Source organism: Piliocolobus tephrosceles, chromosome 1, assembly GCF_002776525.5.
Source record: "Piliocolobus tephrosceles isolate RC106 chromosome 1, ASM277652v3, whole genome shotgun sequence".
Lineage (NCBI taxonomy): Eukaryota > Metazoa > Chordata > Mammalia > Primates > Cercopithecidae > Piliocolobus > Piliocolobus tephrosceles.
In genome coordinates this window covers 16016944-16029620 of record NC_045434.1, presented here as the reverse complement: position 1 = coordinate 16029620, position 12677 = coordinate 16016944, and the positions used below count along the sequence as shown (strand labels likewise).

General features: G+C 41.0%; 1 protein-coding gene across 8 annotated transcripts in view; it reads right to left on the bottom strand.

Annotated features, from left to right (window-relative positions):
- SIPA1L2 (signal induced proliferation associated 1 like 2) overlaps positions 1–12677 on the bottom strand; it is a 232304-nt gene that overhangs the window by 86492 nt on the left and 133135 nt on the right. For all 8 annotated transcript variants that reach the window (XM_023191817.3, XM_023191815.2, XM_023191811.2 and 5 more), the window contains 2 exons: positions 8668–8801; positions 6006–6194 (listed from right to left, as the gene is read on the bottom strand). In XM_023191817.3, coding sequence (XP_023047585.2) covers positions 6006–6194; positions 8668–8801 — 323 coding nt within the window. The remainder of the gene's footprint in view (positions 1–6005; positions 6195–8667; positions 8802–12677) is intronic.

Sequence of the window (12677 nt, the reverse complement as noted above, 5' to 3'; positions counted from 1 at the left end):
ATTCCCTGACGACATCAATCCCTAACACTGTTCACTTGTATTATCAAGCTGTAAAATAGAGCCTTTAATCAAAATTCATAGCTGACTCTCTTAGTAAAATAAAGCAAAATGATACTCATTTCCCTTGAGCAGCAAAGTGATGACAGCAGTCTCATCCATATTATTACCCTAATGACAACATACTATGCAAGAAAGGCAGGCGACATCTGCCTGGGTGACCTTAGCAGACATCAGGAAACATTTACTGCATGCTGGATAAACTTAAGAGTTGAGCAGGTAGAGTCAACTACCCATATATCCTGAATGTATTTGGATCTTGACTAAGTGCTGAGAGACTATAAAAGGAAATATCACCTGTTTACAATCTGACTGAATCAGCTACCTACACTGATGGATGCTATGGCATTGCAGTTCATGGGCCTTGGGACCCTGTCAAGGCCAGGAGATCCCCAACTGCACAGTGAGGAAAATGATCTGTACCTTGAGTGTGGGGATATGAGACGGTGTGCATATCCTACTCAATACCTAACATTATGAATTTATTGAGCTACTACTTTAGCAGGGTCAAGAAGAAAAATTTCTATTCACCCAGAGATTGAGGAATCAATGTTTCTGATCAACTCAATTATCTAAATCAATGAGATACTACATTTACTGAGAACAGACAATCATCTTCAAAAAATATTAAGTACAATAAAAATGCCTAACCTCATTCTATTGTAAACATTATTTGCTCCTGAGTGACTCAGAAGACATTTCAGGATCTCAAAGTGCATCAGAGAAACTACTATGATTACCAATTATTACATAGATGTTGGTGACATCTTTGATTGTTGGAATCTGTAAGATTCCTAAAATGTGGCCTGAAAATGACCACTTCCCATTGTGGACAATGATGTTAGTTGATTCCTCTTTCGCTGTGAGACGAGGATTTCAGCTCCCCAGTTATTTGGCCCTGGCTGTAATTAAAATCCACCATGAATACCGCAGAATACTAACTCACTCCAATGCCTGTGCATCTCAGTGCCCCCTGCTTCCTCTGCACCCAGTAGAATTGCTGCACCATCATCCTCAGCCTCAAAGGTCACTCTGCCCCGGTGGCTGCTGTCCCTGTTTGCCCATCCTCTGCTCCTTTACCTGCTGCTTATCTGAGACCACTGCCACTGCCATCTGCCACATCATCTGAAGGCCATCTTTGTCTCCATTGCCCCAGGACACAAAGGCAGCTTGCCTCAGTCCGCTCTGGCATCTCCAGGAGGAAACCCCTTCCTCTTCTCTTCTCCCATCCAGCTCTTGAATGGGGAGTCCTGGAATAGAGCTGTCCGGGAGCCCAGGGTGTGCATGGTATGCCAAGCAGAGCCGTCACCAGCCTGGCACACTTCCTCTCTGACTCGGAGAGTCTTGTGGGCCTGCTATTTCTGTGAACTCTCATTCAGGCAAAGGCCAAACAACTGGACAACTGACATTTCATGAGACCTCATTACTGACTATTGTACTGTCAACTTCACACCCCTCTCTTCCCAGCCATTGGACACATCAGCCTGTGTCTAGATCCTAACAGGATCTAGAACAGGATTTGCATTTCCATCTAAGAAGCTCCTGGGCCCATGGGAATCAGTGGGTGTGACTAAAGCAGATTTCAAGGCCCTCAAGTGTCTTAGGACAGCTGCCATACTCTGACTCCAAAGAAAACACCTTGCTACACACATGGCATGGCACAAGTTTACCACTCACAGGTATCTGCTAGTCATGCCTACTTTTGACCGGTTTGCCAGGTGAAACTTAGGAGACAGAAATATCTCCAGTGAATCACAGTAAAGAACTGTAGCTTGTTTACAACAAAGGTGATTCCAGTAAAACAATAATGAAATCAATAATGAAACAGAATGAAATGTTCAGTAAAGATATCTCTCTCACCAGAGTCTCTTTCAGAAACCTGGAAAACAACTGAAATGTGGTATCAACTACTAAATGCTCCCGGGGTATATGAGAAAGCTAGCAACATACTTCTTCAGCTCCATCATAATATAAAGTAAAGGAGGGACTCCAGATTCCGTACACTAACATTCCTCATTCTCTCAGACCAAGGCTTCGTTAAACCTCAAGCTAAGCCTAATACTTATGTCTACTGCAGCAACCTTTATTTAATGGATCTGATAAGAGCTGTGGCAGTCCCACAGTCCCGGGATAGAACTAGGCTTGCATTTGGACACAAGCACTGCTGCAAACTAAAAATATTCACCGGTCAAAATTCCCTACGGCCTCAGTGCTGACAGCTGGACATACATACATACTGCCCAGACAGCAGAGGATCCAACCCATGTCCCATTTTCTTTCTGAGACAGGGTAAGAACTGGCTGCTCTATTTCCAAGGCCAGAAGCTTTGTTATGATTGACAAGAAAATTTACATTCAAATGAAGGTGAGAAAAAAACCAAGCCTCAGAATTGTCTAGAGCATATATTTGAGTGTGCGATAAATCCCTTCCCCTCTATTCTCCTGACTCAGCCTACTTGTTCTAAGTATGCAGTCTCATTTATTTAGACCTGCTTGACTTCAGTTGAAACAAATCTGATATTTGAGTAAACGTATACATCTGGGGTGAGAGGACAAGAGGGGAATCGGGCAGTTGGCCTTAAGAACCAATTAATAACTCTGTTAAGGATTTCATAATATTCTAAGATAGTGAGCTGTCATAATTCATCTAAATAACACTTTGTTTACAGTCAACCTCTATAATTTTATGAGTTTACCTATTAAATACATTGGGATAGCCTTTTTAGAAAGGAAAAATGGGATTTTAGAACTAGAGAAGTGAAATTATGTAGATAAAGTAGCAAAACCATCAAGGTCTTGTTTAATATTTACTTTCCTGATAATTCTCCATAGTGTTCGAGTCTTCCTCCTCAAAACATCTAACCAAACTGAAGGAACAGAAGGAATGATCTAAACAACCACAGAATCTCCTACTTCTGAAACCTGTCTTGTACAGAGCACATATACTCAGTGGCTACATGACAAACCAGGATGGTTTGCAAACTACAAAAGAGCAGAAACTAACAATATATGTAATTAGGTTTCACACACACACACACACACACACACACACACACAATTTTTTTGAGACAGAGTCTCACTCTGTCTCCCAAGTTGGAGTGCAGTGGCGAGATCCTGGCTCACTGCAACCTCTGCCTCCCGGTTCAAGCGATTCTCATGCCTCAGCCTCCCTAGTAGCTGAGATTACAGGTGCCTACCATCACACCCGGCTAATTTTTGTATACTTAGTAGAAATGGGTTTTCACCATGCTGGCCAGGCTTGTCTCGAACTCCTGACCTCAAATGATCCACCCACCTCGGCCTCCCAAAGTGCTGGGATTACAAGCATGAGCTACCACGCCCGGCCCATAATTAGGTTGTATTTTAAATATATTTTCAAGATTAACAAACCCTTAGAACAATAACAAAATTGGCTCATCCCTTCCTGGGAAGATTTACTATTAGGAAAATGAATAAAGAAACAGCACCGCTTGGAATAAACTCTCCACCACCCTAACAGGTTAGTGGCAATTTGTAAGGATTCTTTAGAAACTGGGAGGTTAAAAAAAGCTGCCCAATCTCTTTTAGAGATGAATATGAACAATATGTTTTCCTCATGTATAATGGGAATCTGATACCATTAAGAGTTTTAGGGAGTTAAAATGCCATCTTGTGCTTAAGTTTGAACACCATTAAGAAAGTATACCAAAGTCAAACGAATATAAAATCTAAAGAAAAGCCCATGAACTACTACTAGAGATATGAAATGCAGTGGTTTTATCAAAGCAGACTCCAATTTTCTAAATTCATTCATTGACATCAGACTGTAAATAGGTTTCAGTAAAAATACTTAAAATGCCTGGTTTTTACAACTGCCTGGCTTCTAGACCTATCTGACTACACCGACAAAATTCCAAAGGAGCTTGCACTTGATTCAGAAGGCAATAGGGGGCCATCGAAAGTTTTCCATTAGGATGTGGCATGATCAGAGCTGTATTTTAGGAAGATTATTCTGGTAGAAGAAGAAAGGTAGCCACATTCACCGATGCCTAAAGCAGGCTCATGAGGATGCAGACTGATGGTTACATCAGTCAGCTTGCAGCTGCCATAATGTCTCTTTTCACTGCTTGGTAAAAGAAGCCCTAGATGGTGGCAGCGGCAGAGCCCTGAGGGCTTCTGGGGAACATGAACCATCTGTGAAACTTTCTAGAGTAGCCTCGGGGACCAAATGAATGCCTCACCCACCAGATGCCCCACCTGTGGGACAGTGATACACTTTAAAGGGAGAACCAACATATCCTACAAAGGGATCAAGAACCACCTAACACATGGGTGGCAAGTTCTTTACACCAACTGTCTTACAACATGCAAATGAATGCTATTCTTCTCAACAAGCCTGCCCGAACTCTGAGCACTTTCAACCCACCCCGATGTATCCTCTCTATCCTGCCATGTTTTCATCAACTGTTTCATATATTATTCATGTATGTTTCATGAACATTTCATATATTCCACATACTGGTAAATCTATTCGGTGTATTACACAATTTTAGAACTCACCCGCACAAGTTTAGAGCATGGTTTGTTTTTTTTTGTTTTTTGTTTTTAATGTCAGCTTTCATTCCTGAGACAGAGAGATCTCAAGTTTATTCATTCTGGGTGTTACAATATCTGCTTCTTTTTGTTAATAATGCACTGTTAACCTGTTAGACCAATTAGGTTCATCACCTTTAGAGTTCTAGCCATCTGAGATGTCAAATATTCAACTTTAACCACAGTATTATTTGGTCAACCAAGAAATACTTCATATTCCCTCTAAAACGTGCAGAAGAATGCTACTTGGGAAATTCTGAAAATATACATTGTCACTGTCTCTTTAAAATCATGGATTTAAAAACAAATCCACTCATTTAAAATAAATTGCATGCACTTGAGCATGTAACGCTCGGTTTCCTCTATGAGTTATTTTGCACCTGAAACTTAAAAGACCTTTTTTCCATATTCTGAACCACCATTTCAATCCTGTTCATCATTAATTCTCTCCTGGACAATGTCAATAATCACATAATTGGTCTCCACACAGCCATCAGTCTCTATCTTCATCAGCCTGTACAATTCTCTTCTACCAGAATAATCGCCCTAAAATACAGCTCCGATCACGTCACATCCTGATGGAAAACCTTCAATGGCTCCCCATTGCCTCCTGAATCAAGTGCAAGCTCCTTGGCCTAGCATTCCAGGTCTCATTCGTTCTAGTCTCAACTTACTTTCCCCACCCCAACCCACCTCAAAACCTCTCTTTTCTTTGTAAAGAAACTAGTCATAGTTCCTAAAACAGCAACTATTCATGTCTCCCTCTTAGAATTCTATCCAAGTCCAAAGGCCCAGTTAAAATGCCACCTCTTCAGGAGAGGTGCCCAGCCAGATGTTATTTCTTCTTTCCCCAAAGTACTCACTGCCTTTACACCTCTCCAAGATCTCTTACCATATTCTGCCTTGGAGAGGTCTTTCTGCTCTTAGTCTTACTGTTCCCATAGGCCAGGGACTAGGTCTTAGTCAGCTTCAATCTTCCTAACGCTTGCTGTTCACACCCATCTGTCAGCATCATGCCTTCCACATAGTAGAGAAGAATAAATGTTGGTTCAGGGAAAGGGCCAACATGAGATTTTTAAACCCTGGGAAAAACCCACTATTGACTTCTATTAATCATGCAATCAGATGCACTCTTGCAAGCTGGGACACACCAAAACCTTGGTAATAACAAAAAGTCACAACTCAGCAGGAGGTGTGTTACACTATAATGGCATCATGTTTCCAAACTAGTATAAAAACATATTTGGGAAAAACTAAAGAGAAAATGTTCTAAGGCATTTAAAATAAATGATCTTACAAGACAGATAGGAAAACTCCAAAACTTTTAGAAACAGACACAAATTCACACACAAACATACAATCTCACATTATACCCACCCCTTGTTCATCAAGCTTGAGCAGCTGCTCTGAAACCTTGGGTGAGTTGGAAGCCTGTCGCAGACATTGAATGCTCAGCTCTGGAATGACGTATTCCAAAACTTCTTTGAGAGGTAGTCCTCGTGCAGTACCATGCCTAGCAGTAGAGGGTATAGCATCTTCTAAAATTGCTCCTCTCAGTGTTGTAAGCTGCAAGGACAAAACATAAGACTTCGGTTAATATTGATTCTCAACTACCTACTCACAGCCTAACTGTTTGGCTGCCTTAAGACAGGAAAAAGAGAAGCAAGGCTCTGAGTATAGCGAAAGGGGCTAAAGTGTAATATGTAAGGTAACAAAATCAACACTCAAGGAGTCTTTAAACAGTGACAGTATACAAAGATCAGGAACAAGGCAGGCAGAGTGGAAATGAGCAGATATATGCCTAAGAATGAGGAGAAGCAAGGCAGAGCAATGCTATGAAAAAGTAGGACATTCCTACAACTCTGAACCCACATGAGAAGGTTGAAACAGAGAAGAAACCAGACATGATGATCCTGGACCTGACCATGATCCTGGACCTGAGTGATCCTGGACCTGATCACTCTTCTTCCATCCTCTCTTTCTCCTATCTCTCCATCTTCTTTTCTTCCACTCCCTTTCTTATCTTAAATTTTCCATAATGACCATTCCTGAGGCAGAACAGGGGAGCAGCAGCCAGTGGCATTCATGGGCAGGGTGATTCAGGGCTGAGAAAACTGCCACTAAATTTTGTCTCATGATTTTTTAGGTGTCCTCAAACTCACCACAGAAACTTGCAACCAGTATTTGGAGCGGGGGTCTAAGATCTAACATGATGAGAGAGAAAACTCCAGAACCATAAATCAAGAGACCTAGTTCTAATCCAACCTCTCTCCGACTCCGGTTAGAGTCCTCAGACTACTAGCAACAGGAGCTGGGTTGACGGCAGTCATAAGGATACCTAACGTTTGCATAACGTTCCATAACACTGGCCCACAGAACTATCTGCAAATGAGGACAGTGTTCTCTGTCTATGCTAATACAGGAGCCCCTAGCCACATCAGCTATTGAACACCTGGAATCACTAATGTCACTAAGGAAAAGGATTTCTAATTTTGTTTAGTTGTTTTAAATTTAATATTTAAATTAAGTATATTTAAATTTAATTTAAGTAGCCACCTGCAGCTAGTGACTAGTGAATTGAACAGCGTAGATCTGTAACTTAAAATATGTCACTTCAAGAAAGGGGCTTTATCTCACCTACACCGAGAATAGAGCCTAGGTCACCGGGACACCTATGGACTACGTAAGATGAACAGGGGTACACATGTTCATGCAGCTGGAAACTAGAAAAGGGCTCTGTGTTTTCTCTGATCTAGAAGCAGTTAACCAAAATACATATTCTCGATATCTGCCAAATATATATCCCTCTAATTAAAATGAGCATAAAACCTAAAGTGCTGGACAGATCTAATTCTCTTCTTTTTTAAGAGATAGGGTCTTGCTATATTGCCCAGGCTGGAGTGCAGGGCCTATTCACAGGTGTAACCATACTGCACTACAGCCTCAACTCCTGAGCTCAAGCCATCCTCCCACCCCAGCTTCCTGAGTAGCTGGGACTACAGGCATGTGCCACCATGCCCAGCTTCAGACTTGATTCTTTATATAGATCAATATCTACCTACTTAGCTATACATGTTGTATAATTTATACAACAATCTCACTTTCCACTAAAAGCAAGACAAGCAAGAATCTAACCTGGGTCCTCAATGTAACAAAGCGTGGGTAGTAGTGACTTTCCTGCTGGGTTTTGGACTTGCATGGGGTCTGCCCCTTCGTTTTGGCCAATTTCTCCCATTTGGAATGGCAACATTTTCCCATCCCTGTACCCTCACTGCATCTTGGAAATAACTAACTTGTTTTTGATTTTACAGGCTCATCAATGGAAGGGACTTGCTTTGTCTCAGATGAGCCTTTGTTCTGTGGACTTCTGAGTTAATGCTGGAGTGAGTTAAGACTAGGCGACTGCCGAGAAGGGATAACTGTATCTTGCCATGTCAGAAGGACATGAAATTTAGGTGGGGCCAGGGGCAAAATGATACGGATTAGATTTGTGTCCCTGCCCAAATCTCATGTCAAATCGGAGAAGGGGCCTCGTAGGGGGGATTGGATCACAGAGGTGAATTTTCCCCTTGCTGTTCTCATGACAGTGAGTGAATTCCAACAAGATCTGATGGTTTAAAAGCGTGTGGCTCTTCCCCCTTTACTCTCTCTCTGTCCTGCTCCAGCATGGCAAGATTGTTTCCTCTTCACCTTCTGTCTTGATTGTAAATTTCTTGAGGCCTCCCAGTCAGGTTTCTTGTTAAGCCCGCGGAACTGTGAGTCAATTAAACCTTTTCTTCATAAATTATCCAGTCTCAGGTGGTTCTTTATAGTAGTGTGAGAATGAACTAATACAGCCACTTAATATCCACGGCATGTTTCCCAATTTTTCGTTTGGAATACAATACTGCAATGCCCTTTTTAATTATCTTAAATGTTGTAATCATTAAATTTAAAAAAACAATAATAAATTCAGTACCCTATCTAAAACAAACTGAAGCAGTAACATCAAAGGAGATTTAGACTTTAGCCCAATAATAATGGCAAGCAGCCCCATTACCTCACTTGTCCTGAAAGCCACCCTGTAGTTGAACTGGGATCCTTCTTTCTCCTTGGCATCTTCCACCTTCTCTCTCCGGATGCTGACTGCCACTGGACCAAGGTTTTCATCTATTCCAAAGTAGTTTTGGTGCTCTATAATGGAAGAGAGAGGGTGGCATCAAAAGAATGAAAAAGGAACAAAGAGCAGGATGGATATCTCTTGGTTTGTGTATCAAATCTCTGAAGAAACACCACATAGCTCATACATAACGATTTCCTTGTATTTGTTTGATCGAATCTTCTGGTTTCCAGTTCGGATGCACGTCTACATCTCATTTTCGATTACTTCCTCCTTTCATTCTGCTTTTCACTAGTTCATGAACAGCAAAAGCCTCCCTAACCCAAAGTTGTTATTTTGTGATTATGTGAATGGCATCACCAGAAAGAGGTATTGCCATTCTTAGAAACTGTCAAAAGAGGAACATGGCTACTTGTAGAATCAATATTGAAAACAGTTTCCCTCTGTCCGGGAAAGTCATCATTTTTGACTCAATGAGGGCACCAGACATGACCTGAGTAGCCACTCAAGCCAGCCAGATTAATCTTGGTGATCAGTGGTGTAGCAAATGCAGCAAATATCGTCTTTTCATTACAATGTCGCTAAAACAGCATAATGTTTATAAAGCTTACAATGTTCATAAAGTCTAGAGCACAATTTAGCAATAGAAAATACATAAAAGATCAGTTTCTAAAGTCAAATTTTATCCACAAATCCTATAACTTGGTTTAAAACGTCATCAGCTAATCATCTCTTTCACATAAAATCACTGGTCTTTGAGGGAAGTCATACCATGGCACCTGAGGCCATACTGTCCATCTAACACAAGGATCCCTCCAGGACATCTTTCCTAAGAGATGGTCATTCGTCTCTTCCTCATATGTGCAATCACTATGTGTGGGCATTGTTTCAGCCGCGGGAACATGGGGAGAACATTCCAGAAAACAGTCACTACTTATGAAAGCAAATACTCTATTCTGAACCCCTTGAATGACATGAAGCTTACTGCTCTGTGAGCAGCTCCCTCTAGACTGCTGGTTTCTTGTCTGTGAGCTCTGTTAAAAGGAGCCAAAAACACCTCATTGCAACTTTCAAACTTTTAAAATGTTTCCTCTGAAATGACCTGAACTTAACACAACATTCAAGATATGGTCCAACCCACACAAAATAGTGGGAGCAATTACCCAAATGCTTATTTTTTTTTTTTTTTTGAGACGGAGTCTCGCTCTGTCGCCCAGGCTGGAGTGCAGTGGTCGGATCTCAGCTCACTGCAAGCTCCGCCTCCTGGGTTCACGCCATTCTCCTGCCTCAGCCTCCCGAGTAGCTGGGACTACAGGCGCCCGCCACCTCGCCCGGCTAGTTTTTTGTATTTTTTAGGAGAGACGGGGTTTCACCGGGTTAGCCAGGATGGTCTCGATCTCCTGACCTCATGATCCGCCCGTCTCGGCCTCCCAAAGTGCTGGGATTACAGGCTTGAGCCACCGCGCCCGGCCCAAATGCTTATTAATGCAGCTTAAAAATTTATCTATTTTTAGCAGTCCCATTACACCAATAATTCATATGAGCAGGTGGTACATGCAAACCTCCAGGTGTTATTCATTTATTTCTTAATGAACTGCTGCCAGGTCAGTTCTCCAAGGTGTATTCTCATAAAATCGATATTTTTCACCCTGACTTAAAGTTTTGACTAAAAAGAAACATAATACAGTGAACATTTGCAAACCTGAAGAAAACCTACAGGCATTCCAAAGGCTTTTGGTTATGCCAATGCTTGCCACAATGATTTCTGAAGGAATAAGAATTGTTGCTGAGAAAGTAGAAAACCGAACCTGAATCACTCAGAACACACACTATCCAAAGCCACCAAAGAATACTGGCTAGACCTTGAAAAGGCAAATCATTTACCTATTTGCTGTTTGCAACCAAATGGGATTAGTACTGACATTATATCCCTTTAGAGTCAGGGGCAGAAGCAGCAAGTAAACTATTTTAAAAGATAAAAGGTGAATTATTGACATGATATAGTCCTAGACCTGCACAAAAGGAAACTAGCCTATTTGTTTTAGTGGGTAATTAATCCCTTATGCTGCATAATGCTGCTTTGGTCGGCAATGCAGCACATGTACCAGTGGTGGTCCCATGAGATTATCATGAGGCTGAAAAACTACTATCGTCTAGTGATGTTATAGATGTCATTACATGGGAATCCAACATATTACTCAAAACCAAAAAAAGTTCAGAAAATAAAAGTAAATTCTTTTAAGTAGAAAGAAGCTTACAGAATGAGATATAATAAAGAAAGCATTTTTGTACAATTGTACAATGTATGCATTAAGCTAAGTGTTATTACAAAAGAGTAAAAAAGTTAAGAAAATAAAGTTATAAAGTAGAAAAGTTACCCATAAGCTAAGGTTAATTATTATTAAGTAAATTTTTTATAATAAATGTAGTATTCCCTAATGTAGTGTTTATAAAGTCTGCAGTAGCATAATGTCCTACATTAACTCACTACTCAATCACTGACTCACGCAGACCAGCTTTTAGTCAGTCCTGCAAGCTCCATTCATGGTAAGTGCCCTATACCGGTGCACCACTTTTGATCTTTCATGCAGTATTTTTACTGTACCTTTTCTATGTTTAGATACAAAAATACTTGTCATTGTGTTACAACTGTCTACAGTATTCAGTACAGTAACATGCTGTGCAGGTCTGACAAGCCTGGGAGCAATATGCAATGCCACAGAGCCCACATGTACAGGAGGCTGGCCCATCTAGATTTCCAGAAGTCCACTCTACGGCGTTTGCAGAATGATGAAACTGCCTAAGTGTGCATTTCTCAGAACATAATTCTGTTCTTAAGAGATGCATGGCTGTATTGTGTACTGATAATGGCCAAGGTAACTATTACAAACATAAAAAACTCCAGCGACAATAAGCATACATAAACAAAGATCTGGGTTTAAGAAGAACTGATCCAGAAGCAGGCCAAAAACAAACAAACAAACAAAAGATATTCAATGAAATCAGAGACTAAAAGTTAATTGTCTACTTCAGACTACTAAGCACACTGTCACTATATAAGCTGGCATTAGTGACTATTGGACCCATGGCAGTAGATCCAATGGAAAATGCATCTTTAAACTTGAAACTAAATCAGTTTAGAATATTCTTAGTTGCAGTTAGTTAACTATCCTGACAATAACTTTTGCTTTTCCCTCAATGGGCCAAATGCATCATAAGCCAAATGCATTAAGAAAAATATTCAGAAAGCACACAAAAATACAACAGTCGTAAGACAAAAGCTTCCTTCTTATAACACATTTCAAGAAGTTACTTGCAAAAATACTCGATTCTATATTTGGCATTTGATGAGCCCCATAACAAGATCCAAAAGAGTTTCAAATTATTGTAGGGAGTACAAGAGTAAATACACAAAACTACCTCTGACGGGAAGATTGAGAGCCCCAGATTAAGAAAATCAAATCACTAGCTCTAATACATGACACCATAAAATGATACTCAGCAGGTGCCACAAGGACAGAAAACAGAGCCGTGGCTGCCAGGGGCTGGAAGGGAGAGCAAGGGGCTGACTACAGAGGAGGCATGGGAGAATGTTCTGAGATCACAAAGCTGTTCTACACTGACTGCCGTAATGGTAATACCGTATTTACTTCTCAAAACTCTCAGAAGTGCACATTAAAAAAAAGTAAATTTTACTGTACCTAAAATATACCTTCAGTTTTAAAAACTGGAGGGAGGCAGAGTCAATGGGAGGAAGGGCCAGTGATCCTTGCAAATGGATGAGGCCTTCTGCAGAGACAGACACCATGACCATTTCACTCCCCCACAGCCTGTCAGTGCAGACAGTACCTGTTCCTCAAGTCATCATCCTTCTCTCTCACTCCTGTTTCCTTTGTTACTATTTAATCCTCAATCTGCGTCAAACTTTCTGCCATGCTATTGCTCCACTC